This window comes from Hypanus sabinus, chromosome 12 (assembly GCF_030144855.1).
Source record: "Hypanus sabinus isolate sHypSab1 chromosome 12, sHypSab1.hap1, whole genome shotgun sequence".
In the NCBI taxonomy this organism is placed as follows: domain Eukaryota; kingdom Metazoa; phylum Chordata; class Chondrichthyes; order Myliobatiformes; family Dasyatidae; genus Hypanus; species Hypanus sabinus.
This window is the reverse complement of record NC_082717.1, coordinates 64,418,292-64,441,400: the sequence shown is the minus strand read 5'-3', so window position 1 is coordinate 64,441,400 and position 23,109 is coordinate 64,418,292. Positions and strand designations below refer to the sequence as shown.

General features: G+C 40.2%; 1 protein-coding gene across 5 annotated transcripts in view; it reads left to right on the top strand.

The window, feature by feature from the left end:
- Nucleotides 1–23,109, top strand: part of LOC132402945 (utrophin-like) — a 477,671-nt gene that overhangs the window by 217,501 nt on the left and 237,061 nt on the right. For all 5 annotated transcript variants that reach the window (XM_059986085.1, XM_059986086.1, XM_059986083.1 and 2 more), the window contains 12 exons: nt 2,535–2,707; nt 7,114–7,264; nt 8,606–8,781; nt 9,212–9,347; nt 10,917–11,066; nt 11,871–12,032; nt 13,705–13,806; nt 16,960–17,074; nt 20,679–20,917; nt 21,414–21,531; nt 22,100–22,305; nt 22,592–22,746. In XM_059986085.1, the coding sequence (XP_059842068.1) occupies nt 2,535–2,707; nt 7,114–7,264; nt 8,606–8,781; nt 9,212–9,347; nt 10,917–11,066; nt 11,871–12,032; nt 13,705–13,806; nt 16,960–17,074; nt 20,679–20,917; nt 21,414–21,531; nt 22,100–22,305; nt 22,592–22,746 (1,883 nt within the window). The remainder of the gene's footprint in view (nt 1–2,534; nt 2,708–7,113; nt 7,265–8,605; nt 8,782–9,211; nt 9,348–10,916; nt 11,067–11,870; nt 12,033–13,704; nt 13,807–16,959; nt 17,075–20,678; nt 20,918–21,413; nt 21,532–22,099; nt 22,306–22,591; nt 22,747–23,109) is intronic.

Genomic DNA, 23,109 nt, shown 5'->3' with positions numbered 1-23,109 from the left:
ACCCCGCTCTCAACTTCACCTGGTCTATTTCCGACACCTCCCTCCCCTTTCTAGATCTTTCCGTTTCTATCTCTGGAAACGTCCTATCCACCGGCGTCTACTACAAACCTACTAACTCCCCACAGCTACCTAGACTATTCCTCCTCCCACCCTGTCTCCTGCAAAAATGCTATCCTTTTCTCTCAATTCCTCCGCCTCCGCCACATCTGCTCTCAGGATGAGGCCTTTCATTCTAGGACAAAGAAGATGTCTTCCTTTTTTAAAGCAAGGGGCTTCCCTTCGTCCACTATCAACTCTGCCCTCCATCGCGTCTCCCGTATTTCACGCACCTCCGCCCTCACCCCCCCCCCCCCCCCCCCCGCCAGCCCACCAGGGTTAGAGTCCCCCGGTCCTCAGCTATCACCCTACCAGCCTATAGATCCAACGCATAATCCTCCGTAACTTCCGCCACCTCCTACGGGATCTCACCGCCAGCCACATCTTCCCCTCCCCCCACTCCCAGCTTTCCGCAGGGATCGCTCCCTAACGTGACTCCCTTGTCCATTCATCCCCCCCCCATCCCTCCCCACGAACCTCCCTCCGGTCACTCATCCCTGCAAACGGAAGAAGTGCTACACCTGCCCCCACACTTCTTCCCTCACCACCATCCCAGGCCCCCGACAGTCCCTTCAGGTGAGGCACCACTTCACCTGCGAGTCAACTGGGGTGATATACTGTATCCAGTGCTCCCGATGTGGCCATTTATACATTGGGGAGACCCACTGCAGACTGAGAGACCGTTTTGCCAAACACCGGCGCTCAGTCCTCCAACAGTGACAGGATCTCCCTGTGGCCACATAGTTCAATTCCACAGACCACTCCCACTCCGACATGTCTGTCCATGGTCTCCTCTACCGTCAAGATGAGGCCACACGCAGGTCGATGGAGCAACACCTTATCTCCCGCCTAGGTAGTCTCCTACCTGCCGGCATGAACGTCCAATTCACTGACCTCCGTTGATACCCCTGTCCCCCACCCTTACCCCCATCCCTATCTATTATTTTAGTCTGGTTCTCCTTCTCTCTCTTTCCCCCCTCACTACAATCTCCCCCCAGCCCTACCTTTCTTTCTCTTTTATTTCCCATAACTCTCCACCTTCCCCCAGCCCATTTCCCTCCAGCCAATCACTTCCCAGCTCTCTACTTTATCCCTCCCCCCACTTCTTATCCCCCCTCCACCATCCCATGTTACTTCACTCCTGATGAAGGGTTTTGGCCCAAAACGTCATTATTACCTCCTCCCATAGATGCTGTCTGGCCTGCTGAGTTCTGCCAGTATTTTGTGTTTTTTAAATTTGTTTCCAGCATCTGCCCATTCACTCGTGTTGCAAGCCAATCTTTTGCCTGTTATTGAGAAAACCAGTGCTGGTAGTCAGACCAGAGAAGTAGTGGTGTTGTGAAGCCAAGAGCTACGTTTAAACACGTACGATGATGCCTTTGAAAAGGGCTTTTTTTTATGAACTACTGGGAAGAAAAGTCAGCATTTTTAAGGAAATCATTTTTAAGATGCTTAACAAAGCATACATTTGATTGGTGGTCTCTGATTTCATTGTGTTGCAGAAGAACCCATATTTAATGGCTGCGATAGAGTAATTGATTTTATTAGGCTAAGTGCAAAGCCAGATTTTTCTTCACAAAGATCGAATGTGGCTGGGCATAAAAGTGGGTTTGATTTAGTTTATTGAAGTACACATTGAATGCCTTTATGTTGTTGTGCTTATGAAATGGTATAAGCAAACTATATCCAGGGGCTCACAAACAAGAGACAATCTGCAGATGCTGGAAATCCAAGCAGCCCACACAAAATGGTGGAGGAGCTCAAAAGGCCAGGCAATATCTATGGGAAAAAATTGCTGTTGACGTTTCAAGCCTGAAACTGCTTTTTTTCCATAGATGCTGCCTGGCCTTCTGAGTTCCTCCACCATTTGTGTGCGCTGCTTATAACTTGGGGATAACATGGTGAGGTTGAATTTGCTGTAAATCTTATTGCTGCCTTTACACCTCTGCAGTTAGAAAGGTGTGGAAATAATTGGCATTTCTTGCATATTATGCACATTTGTTTCTTTGATTGAAAGCATGAACTGATGTTCAATGTGTGATTGAATTTGATATTTTGTTGCACAAATGCTGCTCATAAAGAATTTGTTGTATTTTACTGCATTACTTTTGGTTGCAATGTGGAACCAGGTCTCGTGTCCCTCTTACTGCAGTGACAGTGAGTTTACCAGAGACTAAATTACAAAGCCAGCATTCTGAACTTATTTGTCAGATGTGTCATGCCTGGAGCAGTCAATTGTGAAAAATATGTCTTGGGCAGATGGCATTGTGTTGCTCTGAGCTAGAGGTCATCTAACTTTATTTTGTGTTCTTGTTAGATTTGGTTGCAATATTTGCAATTATTATTAAATCCTTGTATTTAAAAAAATGTCACCCCTTCATAGATTAAAATATGATCCAGTGGTATTTGGGTTGACTGATTGCTGGTATCTCTCACAGAATATAAAAGACACATTGGAGAAACTCAGTGAGCAAATTGAGGACATCCATGAGAATCAGCCTGATGCCTTACTTGAAGCTTCTGCAGCTGAGGTTGTACAAATCGGTGATGCACTGACACAGCTCCATGCATTATGGGACAAAGTGAACAGAACGTACAATGATCGCAAAAGGTAGGATGTGCTATTATTAGCTGCATGAGATTGGCAGAGTTATTTCTGCGTTGTCCCAATACCTAAATCGCGTAAGAGATGTAATGAAAAATTTAATCACAAATCATAATGACTTAAGTGTGTTTCACGTAGGAACATTGCACTGACATTACTGGATTGGTGATCTTGAGGCCTGGAACAATAACCTGGAGACACATTCAAATCCTGTTGTTTTCAGTGACTTGGGTCCAGTGTTGTTCCTGAAAGTGAGTTTGGACATAATCCTAATAAGCAGCAAATTGCTTGTGAGCCACAGTGCCTTGAAAACATCAGTGGAAGTATTTGGCAGTTTTGTTGACAGGGAGGATTTGCATTTATTACCATTTGCTTGCAGCCTCTGTTGCTGACAGAAAATTATTTTGGCATTAGATATTATCAGGCATCAGCAACTAAGTGTAGTCTTTTTCATGCTGAAGGGGAGCTAAAAACTTGAGTGCATTGATTTAATGTGAGAAGCAAAAAAGGGTAACTGAAGGGTAACTTCATGCATTGGGTGGTGTGCATATGGAGTGAGCTGCCAGAGGAAGAGCTTGAGGCAGGCATGACAACATTTAAAAGACATTTGGGTAAGTAATGGGATGTGTATAGAGGCACGTGGGCCCAAATGCAAACAAATGGGGCTTGCTAAATGAGCGCCATTTTTGGCATGGATGACGTGGGCTGGAAGGCTTCTTTTCATGATGTATTATTCAAGAATGCAAAGCTAGTTAACTGAAAGCACTGATATAAGTTGAGGATCTGAGTTGCACTAAACTGTCGAAATGCAGCTTCGGTCATTCGCTGAACAGACCTTTTGGGAACTTGAAAAAGATGCCAAGTACCTCGACCAAAAGGGCTTAAGCAGTGCAGCCAATTTAGAGGATAATAGTTTTGCATCAAATCTTGTAACTCTTCATCAGAACACAAGATCCTTTAAACCTTGAAAGATGTAATCTCTGTTATGTCATGAACTAAAGAAATGTTTCATATACTGTACTTGGCCAACAAGCTATAGACCAATGTTTAATTTATAGTAACCATGTGCTGACATTTGACAAATGTGTTACTTTTATTTCTGTTGTTGGGATAGATTTCAAATTAAATTCTGTTAATGCTTTCAGCAGAGGGCTTTTGTTACTGTAGACACAAGCGATGCTAGAAATCTAGAGCAACACACAGAACTCAGCAAGTTAGGCCATACCTGCTCCTACACCACCTCCCTCACCACTCCAAACAATCCTTCCAGGTGAGGTGACACTTCTGTTGTACCTGGTGCTCTTGGTGTTCCTTCCCCCACATCTGTGAGTTCCAACGCAAGTTGGGGGACCACTTTGTAAATCCTGCAAGAGGCAGGGTTTCCGGGTGGCTGCCCATTACAATTCAACTTTCCATTCCCGTTCTGACTTGTCTGTCCATGATCTCCACTGCTGCCATGATAAGGCCAAACTCAGGTTGGCATAACAACATCTGGATAGTCTCCAACTTAATGACATTAACATCAATTTCACTAACTTTCAGTAATATCTCCCCCATCCGTCATACTTCCTTACCTTTCCCCAACCTCCTTATTCTGGCTTCTGCCCCCTTCCTTACCAGTTCTGATGAAGGGTCTCAGCCTGGAACATTGACTGTTTATTTCCCTCCAAAGGTGCTACCTGACTTGTTGAGTTCCTCCAGCATTTTGTGTGTTTTGCTGTTGAATTTGCGGTCTGAGGGAGGGAAGATTGCATTTGTTAAGTCATTGTTACTTCTGCTTCTGAAGTAAATTGAGCAGTGGCTGCATGGAAGTGTGAAAAACTTTTAAGTGAGATTTCAAAACCTGAAGTTGAGTTGAAATGTAATATGGGTGTTCCTGTGGTCAGCGAGTAGTGCGCAACTTGTTAAAGTGAAAAGTAGATTTGTAGCTTAGCCAGGTGCTCCAAAGAGTCAAGTATGAGTCAGTAGTGAGCATTTGTAAATGTAGGAATATCTGTAGTGATTGAGTATTTGATGTTTATTCTACAGAAAACATCAACAAAGGAACTTTGTTACCATAACAGTTAAGTGGTTGAAAATCAATACCAGGGATTATGTGTGTGGCTTTTATGGTATCACTTTGCTCTAAACTGTGTGTGTTGGTCCTCTCAAAGGAAGCTGAGGGCTAAGTGGAGATGATTGATTTCTTCCTCTGTGCAGCAGTGAATGACACTGTGAAGTCAAAACTTTATCATATTGTGCTTCTCTTATGGAGAATTTCAAAATTGATAAATGTATTTCATATGCACCTAATGGAATACTTCAATGAAATCTGAAACTGACTAAAAGCAATTTAAAAATAATCAAATAAAATGAGCTTGGATTTGGATCAGTAAAGTAATTACACTGATTATAAAGTAATTGGTTGACATTGCCCATGGTATTACAGGAAAGATACTAGCATGAACAGAAGATTGGCTGACTGGCAGAAGACACTGGGAATAAAAAGACCCTTTTTCTGGTTGGCTGGTGATTACTGGTGTTCCGCAGGGCGTGGTGTTGGGTCCACTACTTCCTATGCAATATGCCAATGATCTGGATGATGGAATTGATGGTTTTGCAGCCACGTTTGTGGATGATACAAAGATAGTGACAATAATGTTGAGAAAGTAGGAAGTCTTTTGGAGCTCCTTTCCCTTCTCCAGCTCTGTATCCCTTTTGCCAATCACCTTTCCAGCTCTTAGCTTCACCCCACCTCCTCCTGTCTTCTCTTATTATTTCGGATTTCCCCCTTCCCCTCCTACTTTCAAATCTCTTACTATCTTTTCTTTCAATTATTCCTGACGAAAGGTCTCGGCCTGAAACATTGACAGTGCTTCTTCCTATAGATGCTGCCTGGCCTGCTGCGTTCCACCAGCATTTTGTGTGTGTTGCTTGAATTTCCAGCATCTGCAGATTTCCTCATGTTTGAGTCTTTTGGAGGACTTGGACAGTTAGAAGAATGGGGGAAATTGGGAGATGGAATGCAGTGTTGGGAAGTGTATAGTCATACACGGGTAAAAGGAATAAAGGCATAGAGTGTTTCTAGATAGTGAGAAAATTGTGAAATTGGAGGTGCAAAGAGACTTGTGGTTCCCTAAAGTTAACTTGTAAATTGAGCTTATAGTAAGGAAGGCAGATGCAATGTGAGCATTCATTTCAAAAGGACTAGAATATAAAAGAAAGGATGTAACTCTGAACCTTTATAAAGCATTGTTCAGGCACATTTGGAGTATTGTGAGAAGATTGGGTCCCATATCTAAGAAAAGGTGCACCATATGGAGAGGGTCTGGCAGAGGTTTACGAGACTGATCACAGGAATGAAAGGATTAACATATGAGGAGCATTTGATGGCTCTGGGCTTGTATTTGCTGGAGTTTAGAATAATGGGGGGGGGGGGTGTAATCTCATTGAAACCTGCTAAATATTGAAAGGCTCAGGTAGAGGGGACAGGAGAGGATATTTCCAATAGTGGCAGAGTTTAGGACCAGGGCATGGCCTCAGAATTGAAGGACATCCCTTTAGAACAGAGATTAGGCGAAATTTCTTCAGCCAGAAGGTGTTGAAACTATGGAATTCATTGCTGAGGCAGGGTTGTGCCCTTGAGCAAGGTACTTAACCACACATTGCTCTGCAACGACACCAGTGCTAGGTTGTATGTGTCCTAATGCCCTTCCCTTGGACAACATCAGTGGCGTGGAGAGGGGAGACTTGCAGCATGGGCAACTGCAGGACTTCCATTCAACCTTGCCCAGGCCTTAGTCATCATCGAAAATTGATGGACCGCCGAAGAAGTAGTCAGCCTTGATCAATTGGCAGAGCAGATCATTTGGCAAAGTGGCTTAATTCTGCTCTCATGGTCTTGAATAGCACAATAAATTGCTTTCCTTATGATCTTATGCAGTAGAGTGATAGAATCTTAAAGTTAGCCCTTATATTGAAGTCAATATGCAGCCACTTCATCTTGTGCAGTTTGTACAACTGACCAAGGACACCTTGTCCTTTGATGCCTGCCTCACCTCAGTAACATCCCTGTGTCTCCTGCACAGCACTTAATGAGGTGCAAAAAAAAAACGTTGTCCCACTCGGGTGTGATTGTTATGCAGACCTTTTATCTAATAGGACTCTGCGTGGGGTTTCTGCAAGTTAAGCAGAATCATGAAGCATTGGCAAATAGGTTTTTGATCAGCCAGGGGATCAAAGGGTATGGGAAGAAGGCAGGGGAGTGGGGATGACTGGAAAAATTGGATCAGCCCATGAATGAATGGTGGAACAGACATATCTTATGGTCTAAAATGTTAGTTGTTTTTACTGTTAAAAATGTGGAATGGGAAGAAATTAAGTGTGAGTCAAAAATCTTGGGCTGGGATTTGAATATTCTGTCTTCTCGGCAGTTGTTTTGATAAAGCTGTGGAGGAGTGGCGGCAGTTTCACTGTGACTTGAATGACCTGAATCAGTGGGTGGTAGAAGCTGAAAAGTTATTGCCACATGCTCGAAGCCAAAATGGCAACCTGGATTTGGAGAAAGTGAAGCAAAATCAACAGGTGAGTTGACGTTGCATTGATGTCTTGACTAGTTTCTCTCTGTACTTCGGTACATGTCATAAAAATAAACCAATTTATGATGTACAGAGAATAACATAAACCTTTTTTTGTGAGAAGCTGAGGGGTTCTTCTTTGCAGGCCTGTTCATGTTTCCAAAATTTAGATGAATAACCCTGGAATTTGCTCCTTGTAAGATGTGCATTAAAACCTACTGAGCGTTCGCCCCTATTTATCACTTTAAATGGAAAACCTGAAGATAACTCTCTGGTGCTCTTGATCCATGTTATAGGAGTAGTATAAATAATAAAGTAGTTGCACCATTCACGTACTTCTGAATAAGAGTATGTATGCCTGCGACTCTGTTTCTCAAAGTTCAAAGTAAATTTATCATCAAAGTACACACGTCACCTTTTATGACCCTGAGACTCATTTTCTTGTAGGCATTCATGGGGTAAATACCAAGAAACGTGATAGAATCAATGAAAGCTGCACATAACAACCAATGTGTAAATACAAAAAAGAAAAAAAAACAACAGAACAATAAACAAACAAATAATAAATTGAGAACATGAGTTGTAGAGTCCTTGAAAGTGAGTCTGTAGGTTGTGGAATCTGTTCAGTGTTGGGGTTTAGAGCCTGACAGTTGAGTAATAACTGTTCCTGAACCTGGAGTTGTGAGACCTGAGGTACTGGACCACCTCCCCAATGGCAGCAGTGAGAAGAGAGCATGGCCTGGATCATGTGTGTGGAGGTGGGGTGTCCTTGATGATGGACGCTGCTTTCCTGTAACAGCGCTTCTTGTACATAGGTTCAGAGGTGGGGAGGGCTTTATCTCTGGGTTCATTGCACATCCCTATTTATACCTTGCTCTATCTACAGCGTGCCCTGCTTTTTCCTCAGTCTACCGTGGTTTGCTCCTCACTGTGCAGGCTGAACCCCTTTATTATATTTGGAATAATTTTCACTGACAGTTCTTCATCCTTCAGCTGCCTTCTGCTTACAGTACCTACGTGACTCCTGTTTAATTTGCATGAGCCCCCCCACCCCGCCGCTCCCTAATGTTTAGCTCTTTAGGATTGATCTCTTCCGTTGGATATCATCCATATCTGATAGCTTTAATTTGTTTTTTGCTTTGTCCTTTTTCTTTGACCTCCAAACCATTGTTGCACATAACAGTTTGATTGGCTTTTAAACAATAATTTGAGGATCCTCTGCTGAAGTGAAAGTTGAAAGGCTTGTTGAATATTATTGATTAAAAATACGAATTTCTGATTATCTTGGGTAATATGGGAAGTTAGCCAAGATCTGTATTCTGACTTTTTACTTGTTATTTCGTGGTAGGAGTTGGAAGAAGGTCTCACCAGTCATCAGATTGTATACATGACACTAAATGCCACTGGCACAGATATCATACGGCATCTTTCAACAGCGGATGGATCTCTCCTGCAGGAAAAACTTAATAGATTAAATAAACGTTGGAGGGCAATTTCTTTGGCAGTCAGAGACCGACGTCAAAGGTATCTGTGCATTTTTAACTATATCTAACGTTTCTCTTGAAGAGCTCAATGTCAAGCCTTAATTGCAAGCTCAATGTCAAGATCAGTTGTGATCATTGGTCTGTGTGTAGCTTTCTATTCAACAATGTGTGCCAGTCCTTGGAATTTTTAACCACATATAGACAACAGTTTGCAGCTTTACTGGACCTAATGTGCTGTAACTTTTTTGATGTCTTGATTCATTTAATTTTGTACAAAAATACATTCCATTACATTGAAAAATGTGTCAAGCATTATTGGCATGTGAAAGTCATAAAATGAAAATATAGGCATTAGATTTGAGCTTTTGGGCAAGGGAGTTATCTAAGTAAACATTCTTCAATTTCTACTCTGCAGGTAATTATCGGGCACAGACCCACAGTGCTAATCCCTGTTTTCCTCTGTTCTGTAGGCTGGAAGGAGATGGACAGCGATATGCTGATTTAAGGAATCAGCTTGATGAATTCAGTATGTGGGTGGACAAGGTGCAGAACTCCTTAAGGGCTGTGCATTCACTACCAAGGGAGCATGATTTAAAGGAACTAAAGGCAAGTTTGTATTTCAAATGAGTTGTGCACTTTTGAAGCATCGGAATGTTCCTACCCTTAAACATAATTTTGTCTTTTTGATGTTTAAAGCATTATACTGCTGAGAAAAATGTGTTGTCCTCCCTCATTGCCCTTCTCATAAGAGGGATATCAGCGAGTAAGGAAACTAATTTGGGTTGTTCTTTGTCTTGAAGTTCTCCTTGTCATCTCCTTTTCAGTTAGTTATTGGTTTGATAGGTTGTTCTATTTTCAATACATGTGTACCTACTGGGGCTTACTGCATTATCTGTATCACCCTGAGTTTCTTGATGTGGTGTTAGCTGGAGCTTACTCTGCATCTCTAAGTTCTATCTATCATTTCTTACTTTACTGTGACTGAATAGGACCATGGATTCATTTTTAAGTGTCATGTGTTGGTTTAGCATTAATCATTGGTGAGGCTATAGTTGCCAGTTTTTTCAACAGTGCAACATTTTATAGTTGACATACTATGTTTTGAAATGCAGTCCACTGATTGGAAGGTAACAAAACATGATTTTACTACTTCAGAAAGGATGAAGAGAGGCAAAACATAACTTCAGGCTTGTTTCAAGGATTGTAAGGATAGGGAAACTTATCAACTCTGTTAGGTAACAGATCACTTAACAACAACAGTCATGCAGTTGGATAGAATCAGTGTTGATTTGTAAAAAGAATGTGTTCAGTAGAACAGTAAAAGTAGAACTTGTTTCTGGAAGAATGTTATTTCCCCCCCCAAAGTCATTGAAGGCCGAATCAAATTACACGATGCATCATTGTGAAATGATTGCTTGATGGTTATAAATGGATTAAACAACTATCTTAACGCACATGCAAACTACATTTAATTGAGTACCCCAGCAATCAGTACTCAGGACTGAACTATTTACCATCTCCATCATTGACTTGGATAAGATAAAGGCCAGGTTTAAAGTTGCCAAGTTTGCTGCCAATATAAAATTGTGGGAAGATGATGTGTGAGAAGGGCAATGTATATTCTTGAACTCCTTATTTGAGTATGAAATTCATCTGTTCGGACTCATGGGATGAAGAACTATCCTGTGAAATTGTATATAGAAGAAAGGTAAGAGATCCTTTGGAATAGTCATTATAAATTGATTACATTTGTATTAGGGGCTTGTGAGTGCTGATGCTGGGAATATGTTTCCTCTAAATGGGCCACTTGGATCTAAGAGATCATAACTGGTTAGCCATTTAGTAGTGTAACAAGCAGAAATTTCTCAAGCCGCAAGACTTATCGAATGAAATGGTTGAAATAACCTTGGCCTGAAGAAGTTGCTGCACAAATGCGCTGATCAATCTAATGTAAGCAGCAATAGCACACAGTAGAAAGGCATTTAATTCTCAACCCAGGTTGCGGATGTTCAGTCATAAGAAACTTGCAGCACGTACTGTAGATCTTGGTATAAATGTGAATCAAGAGGTTTGGAAAGACAGTTGGGAGGTGATGCAGAGGGCGTGCTTTGAATTGTAAAGCGACTTGAAGGTCTTAGTTCTGTTCTAGGTTCTCAAGTTCTCTGTTGCTTTCAGATTCATGCAGCAGATCTGGAGGTTCGTAGTAATAACTTGATCACAATGAATAGTAATGCTCAAGATTTGCTTTCTGATAAAAACCTCAGTCTGCAAGAGAGAGACAAACTTTCTGCAATTCTTCGAAATATTAATTCAATTTGGAGTAAGGTATGTGTCTCTTTCTTTTGGCACCTCTTGATAAACATCCTAATCTTCACAAAATACTATGTGGTTTTCCCAGGTTATGAAAACCTAACGTGTATAATCTAGACATGTGCAAGAGTGTATGGGAGACTGGCAAAACGGATTTGCCAGCTGTCTGGGAAGCTCAGTTTATAGCTGTATTTCCAACTTGTGAATTGTTCAGGAGCCCTGCTATTGTGCTGCTGCCTTTTCTGCCAACTTTGTGTCCAGTTCAACTCAGTTCAAGTTGTTTTTGGAATTGAAAGTACAAGGGGAGCTCCACCAATTGAAGTTGGTTTCTTCCATCAATTATGAAAATTATTAAACTCTTAATATCTTGGCTTATTAAAGACCAGTTATACATAATTTATTTATTGAGCGGACGTATCCCATACTGTGTGTGTTTTAAATGCAGAAATAAAAGGTTAAGCCTTCATAATTGCCTATTGGCAGTGAATGAAGGTGAGAATAATGATGACAGGTTGGCTGTCTTTTTTTCTGTTGGTGAACCCACATAAGCTGAAACAAACCTCTTTATGCTGCCAAGTAAATGACAGAAGTTTGTTTAAAAAAAGGACTTAACCAGGAATAAATCTGGGCCAACAAAAGGTGCTGGATGGATGGGTTAATCCATCTGATGGTGACATCTGGAGGGCATTAGGATCTCAAAGGATTAGATAACGCAGTTAGTTAATTAACTTTCACCAATCTGACAAGCACCTCATAGCTTGTACTTAGCATGGGCTCTGACAATATTTCTTTTGATGGAGACTTTTGATTCCCATTTAGATGTCCAAAGAATTGCCAGTTAAAATGAAAAATGTAGAGTTACAGCTTCAAGGTTATGATCACTTCAAAGAAAGTTTGGAGAAGCATGCCAATTGGGCAGCAGTTACCAGGCAGCAGTTAGTTCCCAGGACATCACCATCACCCGGAACAAAGCAATTTCAGGTCAGTACCAGCAATGTGTAAAAAAACAAGAATTGGAAATCAGTATCATCTGTACTTCAATATCCAGTACTTTAATGAAAATTATCCTCCAATTACATTTGAAGTACTCAAGTCGTTAATAGCCATCAGAAAATATAAGTTCATTTCCTCTTGTGTTTGTCCCATTCCTAGCAATCACCTGAATGGCTTGTGAGTTATTGTCACATTTGAATCTGATATGAGCTTCTTAAATATGTTTAAACAATGACTGAAAGTAGCGACATATACCTCCATGTCATTATTCAATTCTGCTTGTTGATTTTTAATTCTTTTGGTCTTCAGATCTGGGGATCTTTTTTTTAGTTATAGATTCTAAGTATATTGAATTTAATTTAAATTCCTGAGCAGAGATTTGAGCACTTGTCTCTGGATAACAAGTCCAGAACTTCAGTTAATTATGTAGTAAATTGATTACTGTACCTTTATGCCAATAGACCTTACTACTGTAAATAGACCTGGTCAAATCCATCTTAAAATCAATTAATTAGTGAGATTATCCAACTTTTTTTGCCTATGTCCTAAGCTGACACCATTCTGTTAACTTGTCACAATGAAGTAGTACCTCGATTTTTTTTTTAAATGCTTTTTTTTTCTCCATCTGCCACAGACCTACTGTTCCTCATCATGAAACTCACTAAACTTGCAGGGATATTTGTACTTCAGTAGCTTCTGTTTCTCCTATTTTTAAATCTCAGCAGCCCTACAGGATGTGCTTTCAGCTACCAATGTCCTTCGCTCCAGAATTCTCAAAATGAACTCCACAGTCTCCCTGGTCTTGGCTCCTTCCTGTTCCTTTAAAACTTTCTCTTCATCATTTGCCCCAATATTCCCTTGTGTGGGCAGGTATTCAGTTTTGCTTTATTGTCCACTTGTGAACAACCTTGTTAACATTGTGATATAGTCAAAATCTGTACACCTCTGTGTTGTATAGCTATCAGCTGACTCCCTTTGTACCAAGAGAAATTAGATGTGTCTAACTTATATGCTCTATCAAGCAGCTCAGTTTTATTTTTAATAACCTTCAGCAAAGTAACCTGGATGATTAAATTTTTGAATATCCTTTGGCTGTTTTCCCTGCACAGATTTGCAGCTATCGGTTGTGTTCTTGTTATCAATCTGTTTGCTCTCAAGAAATATTGTTCAAAGCAGACCTAGAAGTTAAACTGAAGAAACATTGTTAACCATTACTCTGACAGCTGTGATTGCAGGATAGGTCATGGTGCTGCCGCTTTCTTGAGGTCTGGTGTGAGCCATGCAGTGGTTTTCAATGCGATTGAGTTTGCCAGTGACCAAAAGCCAGGCTGGACGTTGTCTGAAATGTGTTGCTGCCAATTATTGAATGCTCTGCCTCCACCATCTGGGTACTGTGAGAGTGAGCTTGCAGAGAGACATTGCCCTTTAAGTAACATGCCAGCAAAAGCTTCAGAAGAATGAAAACAAGGGCATTGAGATTGAAGTACTGACATAAGAGATCCATGATAGTCTGATAAGAGGAGTGTTGTTAGACAAAATAATGAGACGAGCCTTGGCTCAACTTCATTAAGGAATAGTTTACTAATGAAAGAATGTTGTTTGTCTAATATGTCTGCATGCTGTCATCAGTATTCTCAATGTTACTCACTATTCCTATTAGTTGTTAGAAGCTGCTGTGAGAGAACACGAAATGGGCATTGAGACAACCCTTTCGAAAGCTGCAGAGCTGGACAGGAAAAGCTATTTGCATCCTGAAGAAAAGGTAATGAGAGGAACTTTGAGTTATGTGACACTGAGGACTTTTTGTACATACTTATCTCTGAATTTTATGGACACCCACATGGTGGGTCTGTATGGTTCATTTCCTTTTCTTTCTTGCCTTTCATTGATGACTATCCAGGAGAGAAATCACTCTATGAAACACTGAATTGACACAAGCATTATTGAACTGCATGTAGAAATCTTGGCTTGAATGTTTAAGCTGATCTGTTCTCTCTGATACTTAGGTATTTTGTGGAAAGAGATTTTAATGTGAAGAATTAGCTTAGCTAATGTGTGGCATTGAATATAGAAATCTGCTTTTGCAAGGATGATAATACCTCCGAACAATAAAATTACTGAAGCAGAACACTTTTTTTTTTAAAAAAGGTTCATCATATGGCCCTGGGAAAACATAAACTTCTTCCTATATTTATGGAGCTACCTCTCAGTGAAGGCAAATAATGAAATTTGGTTTCTGTCTACTAGCACAGCTTTTGGTCCTCTGATTTAAAAAGTTGTTTGAAGTTCAAGACTTCAAAAGTGACAGTAAGACCACTCAACATAGGAGCAGAGTTAGGTCATTTGACCTTTTGAGTCTATTTTCCCATTCCATCATGGCTGATTCTCAACCTCATTGTTTTGCCTTTTCTCCATGGCCTTTGATGCACTTACTAATCAAGAACCTACAATGCCTATAAAAAGTATTCACCCGCCCTGGAAGTTTTCATGTTTTATTGTTTTACTACATTGAATTACAGTGGATTTAATTTAGCCTATTTGATATTGATCAACAGGAAAGACTTTCATGTCAAAGTGAAAAATAATTTCAACGTTGGTCTAAATTTAACGTAATAACTAAACACAAAATAATTGATTGCACAATTACTTAACCCCTTGAAGTCAGTGTTCAGTAGATGCACGTTTGGCAGCAATTACAGCTTTGAGTCTGTGTGGATAGATTTCTATCAGCTTTGCACATCTGGACACTATAATTTTTCCCTATTCTTCTTTATAAGACTGTTCAAGCTCTGTCAGATTGGGGATCGTGAGTAAACATCTCTTTTCAAGTCCGGCCACAAATTCTCAATTTACTTCAAGGCACTGAAGAAATGTGGCCAATGCTGTCCCTGCACAGTCCTCCGTATACATGAACAGGACAAATAAATCAAAACCATCACTCCAGGCCAAAGTCCCAGCATGAGGGCTATATGTGCTCTCACTCAGTTCCAATGGCTTGCATGCTCAACACGTAGACTCACAAAACAGATTTCTCATTATAAGTTCCTTGGAAGCAAGAGATGACCAGATGGTTGGAGGAATAAATTTAATGTTATTCGTAAAGCTTTGAATAAGCTTACTGTCTCCAACAACTTTCTGGCAATCTGTTGTCTATGCCTTTCAAAATAAGGAAGGTATATTCAAGATAGCACTGAGTACCTTGTCCAGTTGCACGGTGGCCCAGTTTCTATCAGAAGAAGCAAACCTCACCTCTCACACTATCCTACCAGCACGTTGAGCACCTTCTTCACTTTGCTTGGAACTGTAGGTCCCACATTAGCTCATCAGCCATCTCAGATCTTCCAGAACTGGAATGGAAATAAGCGACTTGTTATCCAGAGTTTAGAAATATAATTGCTGTTAAAGTTTAGGAACCATACCTGCAGACTACTAGCATTTCACAAAGAGCTGTAAAAGAATCCTCCATTGTAATGACGTTGTTGATTAGTGAATGATGTCTGTTAATTTAACTGTGATCTTACAGAGCAGACATGTTTACTTGTATTCCTCAAGGCTCAGAATGGATACTGTATTTTTGAGAAGGTAGAAATAAAATTGTCCCAGATATTTGTCCCCTTGGTCCATAGATCTACTGCAGTCAATCACACGGGATACTGATTGTTAAGGATTTTCAGTTAGAATTAGAAAAAATTCTGATTGTGTCAAAGCATTTGACTGCTCCCCTAAACAATGATTTGGCATGCTTCAGTTCCTGATGTGGTGTGATTGAGCATGTATGTTTTGAATTTAGCTTGATTTGTATTTGGAAACTCTGATCCTACCATGCTTTTGAGTGCTGGTTCATTTTGTGACTTGATGGAAGCATGCAGCATTTGTATCTAAATGGCATTGGGCATTGCAAGCTAAATTTCAGCACCATTAACATTTGTAGACAATGTGTTGGAATTTTCACAGTTGAAGATAAAGCATCACGTGTACAGAGAGAAAGTTGCTAGTGTAATTACTTGTTATGTTATTTTTCAATTGAGCATAAAGGCTTTTTCATGTGTTAATTACAGATTTTCACTTGCTGCTGATCAGAAAAATCGGAAGTACAAGTAGAATGAGAAAGGAGAGAGGAAAGAAAGGGAAATGGGGACAGGGTGGTAGAAAGTGGTAAAATGTCTGTGTTGATTGGAAGATTAGGACATGGATGAGAGGCCATGGTGTTACAGTTACCACATCTGCCTTTTTCTTGTCCAATAAAGTCCTCTTTGTGGGGGCGGAGGGGGGATGGTTTAATTTGGGAATGGGGAATATTGGTTGACAATTTGCATTCCCATTGACTCTATTACTTGTTCTGCACAGCAAGTTGTAGTAAGGAAGACGAATAACAGAAGCAAAATTGTATTGGGACTAGGGCTGCCCAAAATGTTAATTACCAAATCGAAGAGATTTAATTCACTGTACTGAGTGAGCAAACTTGACTTAAACCTTTATTCTGAGACCATCATTAATTCTGTTGTTATCATGGTGCAGCTCTGCTGCATTCTGGTTCTGAATCCTGGCAATCCAACCTTGGAAGTTCAAACATAATTCATATTTTTTACCTCCAGTTTTCCCTGTTAGTGGGTCTGGAGATGAGAAGGTTGGTGCCTCATTACTAGATTGAATGTCATTATCAGAACATCTCAGTCTACTGTAATCAACACTGCAGAAAATAGAGAATAAATTGAAATAGGGACTTCAACTTCATAAATGGCTAGAAGGTCCAATGGTATGGCACAATGTATTTTCTTTTACAAATGCTTATATTTCTATTTGAGATGCTTAACTTTTGGAAATCTAAAGACTTCAAAAATTTCAGCAGAAAAAACCCAAAATGGATGCAGCTTGCTTCCCGGTGAATGGTATTATTTTGTCTTGCCCTGCACAGAGTAAAGTGGCACAGCTTTCTGTTGACTGGAGAACTCTGAACACTGCATTCAAAGATTTTAGTCAACAAGCTCTTATGGGATGGAGCCAAGAAATGACACACCCAAAGGTCACAGGTAGGAACATCTCGATGTTTTAGAGTTGAGCAATTCTGTTGTTTCGCCAGGTACATTCAAAATATTAAAGCAATGAATTGCTAATATAATTATAATGCACATGACAAAACTGTTTCTGTCTCTTCCATCCAAATTCTGCTTTGAATCAGTGAACTTGGACTGTATTCAGGGATTCATCTTTAAATCTAGACGAGTATACAGCAGTTCCTACCGACTTCATTAAAACCTGTGTGGATGAGTGTGTACCTACGAAAACTTGCTGTGCATTCCCAAACCAAAAGCCATGGATGATCCAAGAGGTTTGTTAGCTGCTGAGGACTAAATTTGTGGCATTTAAGTCTGGCAACCCAGGTCTGTACAAGAAAGCCAGGTAGGATTCGCGGAGGGCGTGGTCAAGAGCGAAGAAGCCATTCAGAGCAAGATTGGAGGCAGCATCGAATGCATATCAACTCTGGCGAGGTTTGCAAGACATTACTTCCTACAAAGTGAAATCCAGCAGCATGAATGGCAATGATGCTTCACCACTAGGTGAGCTCAGTGCCTTTTATGCTTGCTTTGAAAAGGAGAATATAAATACAGCTGTGAAGATCCCTGCTGCACCTGTTGACCCTGTGATCTGTCTCAGAGGCCGATGTCAGGTTGTCTTTCGGGAAGGTGAACCCTTGCAAGGCAGCAGGCCCCAATGGAGTACCTGGTAAGGCTCTGAAAACTTGTCCCAAGCAACTGGCAGGTGTATTCAGCGAGGATTTTCAACCTCTCATTGCCATGATCAGAAGTTTCCACCTGCTTCAAAAGGGCAATAATTATACCAGTGCCCAAGAAGTGAGGTGAGCTATCTTAATGACTGTCATCTACACATCTACAGTGAAGAAATGCTTTGAGAGGTAGGGTTATGACTAGAATCAACTCCTGCCTCAGCAAGGACCTGGACCCACTGCAATTTGCCTCTCGCCATAATAGGTCTGTGTCTAACACCATCATTCCCACAGTCCTGATCAATAAGCTACAGACCTGGGCGTCTGCACCCCCCTCTGCAATTGGATCCTCAACTTCTGAACCAGAAGACTGTAATCTGTATGGATTGGTAATAATATCTCCTCGCTGACGATCAACACAGCTGCACCTCAGGGATGTGTGCTTAGCCCACAGCTCTACTCTATATACACATGACTGTGCGGCTAGGTATGCCTCAAATGCCATCTATAAACTGTCTGATGCTACAACCATTGTTGGCAGAATCTCTAATGGAAATGAAAGGGCGTACAGGAGTGAGATTCACCAGCTAGTTGAGTGGTGTTGCAGCAACAACCTTGCATTCAACATCAGTGAGACCAAGGAGCTGAATGTGGACTTCAGGAAGGGCAAAGTGAGGGAGTACAAACCAGTCTTTGTAGAGGGATCAGAAGTGGAGAGAGTGAGCAATTTCAAGTTCCTGAGTGTCAATATCTCTGATGATCTAACTTGGTCCCATCATATTGATGCAGCAATAAAGAAGGCAAGACAGTGGCTATATTTAATTAGGAGCTTGAAGAGATTTGGTATGTTACCGAAAATACTCAAACTTCCACAGATGTACCGTGGAGATCATTCTGACAGACTGCTTCTGTCTGGTGTGGGGGCTGGACCTATTGTACAGCTTCGAAAGAAGCTATAGAAGTTGTAAAATTAGTCAGCTCCATCGTGGGTACTAGCCTCTTTAGTATCCAAGTCATCTTGAAGGAGCGATGCCTCAGAAAGGCAGTGTCCATTATTAAGGAATCCTGAATTTCTTATGTAGGAAATTGAGAGGTTTAGATGAAGTAAGTAGAAACGTTCTAATTCCCTTTGCAGTAAAAAGATGAAAGGAGAGATGAACGTTTTTATCCCTTAAAATGTAGAGGGACCTAGAAACTCCTGCCCAAAAGATCAAGAACAGTGGTGTTCTGATTTATGGTACAGTGATGAAAATGTGAGTTTGGTAGCTTCCTTTTGACTGGTATGAACATGATGGGCAGAGAGGTCTGTTATGTGGCAAGTTTAAGGAGGACTCTCGGGAGCTTTGGTCAGGAAGTTAACCTCAGATCTGGAAAATTCATATTCACCACAAGTTAGCTGAATATTCTACGCCATTATTCCTTTGATTCTGTTCCATGTTTGTTGGAGGTGAACTGATCAGATTGGTGTTAGTGTACTGACTATGGCAGTCCAGTGACAAAAGAAGAAAGTTCAAATTGTTTTGAGTATTCTGTTCATCGGTCAAGGCTGCAATTAGATTTGAATTGAGATCTCCAGTTTTCTGACAGAAATTGATTCATTTAAGATGAGTTTCTGATTAACTATGAAAGTGAGTTGAATGTTTATCAACAAGAAATGTACTCACCAAGTGGTGTATTTCTATATTGGGGGAATGCAGAGAGTAATGCTAGAGTGTAGTTCAGAATCTTATCACAAATGTAAAGAATGTATTCTTTCACTCTTGAACAGAGTTCAGCGAGATCCTTATCATTTAAGTAACTTTTTGTTCTTTATCAATCTTAATTTTTGTTCTGCTTCAACTGATGAGTTCAACAGTGGTAGCATGGATGTTTAAGGAGGAAATTATACAGCTTCAAGGGAAGAAAATGACTGGATTTTTTAATGCAAATGTAGGGCAAGGCAATATAGATTCAAATTTAGACAAGCAAAGTTGAATGCAAAGGGAAAGAATTGAAAGGGTGGTTAAATTGGGCACAGTTTAATTCATGAAGTAAGGTGGAGGAATATCTACTGTATATTTTAATTGGAAGGGTGAATTTATAACAGTGGCTGTGGAGCTGTGAGGAATATTCACTTTTCTTCCAATTTCATTTATCAACTTAATTAAATCCTATACACTCTAGAAGTTAGCTTCATTGCTAAAACATGTATATGGTGCTTTTAATTCAGTAAAATATTGCAAGCAACTCAACATGGCTGTCATCAAATGTAATTGGACGTGAGTTCACTTAAAAAGATATAACAGATGGCCAATTTGGTTGAAAGCTATAGTTTTTAATCAGTGTTGTAAGGAGGGAAAAGTAGGAAATTGGAGAGGTATTGGAAGTGGTATTTGGGCCTTTAATAAGATTGTCAGTGCATTAAAGCAGTTCATTTAAGATTTACTAGGTCATGACGAAAGAATGGGTCATCTTCTGAGAGGGTAGATAGGCGAGGCTTGTATTGACTAGACTGGAGCGTACGGGATCCTTGGAACCCCTTGACAGAATGGATGTGGAGATATTCTCTTGTTGGAAAATTTAGTATTATAATACTAAAGTTAACTGACTTTTCTCTTTCACATTTCTGGCAAGATTTTTTTATTACTACATTAACACTCTCTCTCTCAGTCCATAGATAATCACTGATTTACTGAATGTTTCCAGCTTGTTATGTTCTTGTGTTGGATCCAAAGGTCAAAATTTACAAATACAAACTCATCCTTTTAAAAGAAATTAGGTGGAATTATTTTATTTGGGGTTTGTGCATTTTTTGAAGCTTCCTTTCTTGTAGTTAGAAGGAAGCAAGCTCTTGTAACATTTTTAAGGTAAGGCAACAATTTCTTATATATTTTCTGAACCTAAGTAGCCTCATCTTTGTGTTTCTATAGTTCACTCAACTGTTCAGACAGTCACCTTGGTATCAGCAGCAGCTCCATCTGCAGCATCCACTCAGCTTGTTAAGCGTGAAACCTCCTCTCTGGATTCTGAATCTTTAATGCCTGCAGATTTGGATAAGTCAGCAACGGAGCTTATCAGCTGGTTGACCCTTATTGATCAGATGATCAAGTCAAACATAATTACAGTTGGTGATCTAGAGGAAATTGATAAAGCTAATGTTTGCCTGAAGGTATGGAAAGAAAATTGAAACAAGCTGCAATTGTATATGGTGACTTTTTACATAATAAAACATCTTAAATAATTGCAAACAAACTTTCTCAATGGATTTCTGAAAGATGGACTGATTGTATTGATACACTGAGCATTGGAGGGTTTGGTAATCAGTGGTGGGTTTTGATGTCTAAAGTTGTTTAGCACATTCTGATAGAATGTGAAAGCTCTTGGTTTTGAAAAGTTTTATGGTGAGAGTGGTGGGTGTGTTTAGTGAAACAGGCATGATGAGGTGGGCTGACGGGCACATCACTTTGTTTCATCTATCTGCTCAGCAATGACGTTTGGATACTGTTTTCACAGTTATAAAGCACAAAAAATATTTTGCTGTATTTGAGTGCAGTTACGGGATTATTTAATTTAAAGTTAACAAGCATGTCCAGTGGTTCAATGCTGAAGGATGGTTGTAGATGGTTTATTAAAAGTTAAAATTCACATGATCTTTTTGGAACCAGACCACAAAGAGCGACTTGGAGCAACGGCGTCCCTGGCTCGATGCTATCTTCACTCTTGCTCAGAACCTGAAAAATAAAGCTGCTGACCTGGAGGAACGTGCTACAATCACTGAACGATGTAAGGTTCTTCCACAAATGCATACAAATCTGCTTTATATCTTTGGTTGCATTTTTGTCTTGTAAATGGGAGGTGGATTTTAGAATGGGTTAACAGAACCAGTATATGAATTCTTTATAGCATTCTTTCTGATTGCTTGACAAAATCTGTATAATTTTGTTTCAATAAATTATCAGCTTGGAGCTGGATCACACTGCCAGCTCGGTGGACTAGGGTGGGTCATGGTTTGCACAGCCCAGCTTGATGAACTATTTTGAAGTAACTAATGATTATGGGGTAGGTTACTATCGTGTGTTACAGAGATTTTAAAACTGTCTTTTCCTATGTTTTAGAAAAAATCCTTTATTGTACTTAACACTGCAAAATGTTCTAACTGTACACAAATTTTTGATGTAATATTTTAAACATCATCACCAGGACGATGAGCTATATTGCTTTAAAGCAGCTTGGTGTATATTTACAGAATTGAATCAGTAGTGCAGAGTTTTTTGTTGAAGTTTTAATTCTGCACATTTTACTTGGGAAGGTACAAGCTGATTTTTCATGTTTAACTTGTGTTTCTGTTCAGTGGTAAGAGTCCAAAACCAATGGGACAGCACGCAACACAGACTGGAGGCACGGCAGCAGCAGCTGGAACATCTGCTCAATGATAGCATGCAGTGGGAGGAAGATTTGCAGGCAACTGAAAGACTGGTTGGTCAGAGTGAAATTCGCCTACAGTCCCTGCAGCAAGTTACCCCAGATCCCCTTGCCTCACAGCTTGCAGAAAGCAAGGTAACTTTTTGATCTTGATCTGTGAGTAGTTTGAAGACCGCTCTTAGTATAAAGAAAAAGGTGAATGGATGAATTACTGTTAAAGATGTGATTTTTTTCCACTTGTTTTCCTCTGTGAAAAATGAGTTGGTGTTTGATGTTGTGATTCCAACAGATAAGCTGCAGAAAAAGTTGAAATTCCAATTGCAAATGTCATGCAGGGAGGGTAACCTTGATGTTGTCAACGTGTCTTATATTTATGCAGGCAACCTGTATCTCTTGATTTGCTGTACCATCTGTTTTTCAGCACTTCTTACAGGAGTTACATGGAGGACAGTTCACAGTGGCTTCTTTCAATGATCTATCTAACAAACTGCTGCGTGATTATGCAGCTGACGATACTCGGAAGGTGAAAGAAATTACAGAGAACATCAACATGTCCTGGAATAATATTAATCAGAGGTGAGATGTGAAGCAAAGGCTGACAAGGAAGCAACACTTGTTAATTTTGTATGTGAGTCAGTTATTTCTGTTTAACCTAGCCGGCTTTCATCAGCTAGGCTTTTTCACTTGACTGGCATAATGGGTTGTTATCCGTTCCTAGCTCAGTTTTGATTTTTTTTTTTGGCTGTCTGTAATGCTAGCTATTGGCAGGTTGAGCGGAACAGTACAATCATTTCCCTGTGTCCTCTTTTCCTTCAGTCACTCTGTAATGCTGCTAAGGCTGAGAATTTATGCACCGCTGGAATTATGGGATTTATTTCTGTCATTATTGATATTTGTTCCTCCAGGCTGTAGTGTGATGGAGAAGGGTAGAGTGGCACT